This window comes from Penaeus monodon, chromosome 30 (assembly GCF_015228065.2).
Source record: "Penaeus monodon isolate SGIC_2016 chromosome 30, NSTDA_Pmon_1, whole genome shotgun sequence".
Classification (NCBI taxonomy): Eukaryota; Metazoa; Arthropoda; class Malacostraca; order Decapoda; family Penaeidae; genus Penaeus; species Penaeus monodon.
Window position 1 is genome coordinate 916460 of NC_051415.1, and position 265 is coordinate 916724.

General features: G+C 52.1%; 1 protein-coding gene across 1 annotated transcript in view; it reads right to left on the minus strand.

Annotated features, from left to right (window-relative positions):
• Positions 1–265, minus strand: part of LOC119592262 — a 71284-nt gene that overhangs the window by 5263 nt on the left and 65756 nt on the right. Inside the window, 1 exon segment of the mRNA XM_037941090.1 lies at positions 91–232. Coding sequence (XP_037797018.1) covers positions 91–232 — 142 coding nt within the window.

Genomic DNA, 265 nt, shown 5'->3' on the forward strand with positions numbered 1-265 from the left:
CCCCCTGTTTTAAAGAGAAATAGGCATAGGTGTATATTAATGGAGCGTTGTAAGAGGGTCTGCTTTCCCTCCGAGTATCCCGCTACTCACTCCCTCCTTGGTGCATGTGCACATCACACACGGGGAAATGCGTTCGGCCGCTCCGATGTCGATGTTAGTCGTGCCTACACTGCAAAACCGGGTCCTTCCCCCTCCAGGTTTATGCGGCAGACGGGCCGAGACGCGGGGGTTTTTTGAGGTAGAAAGTATGGGTTTAAAGAGTTTT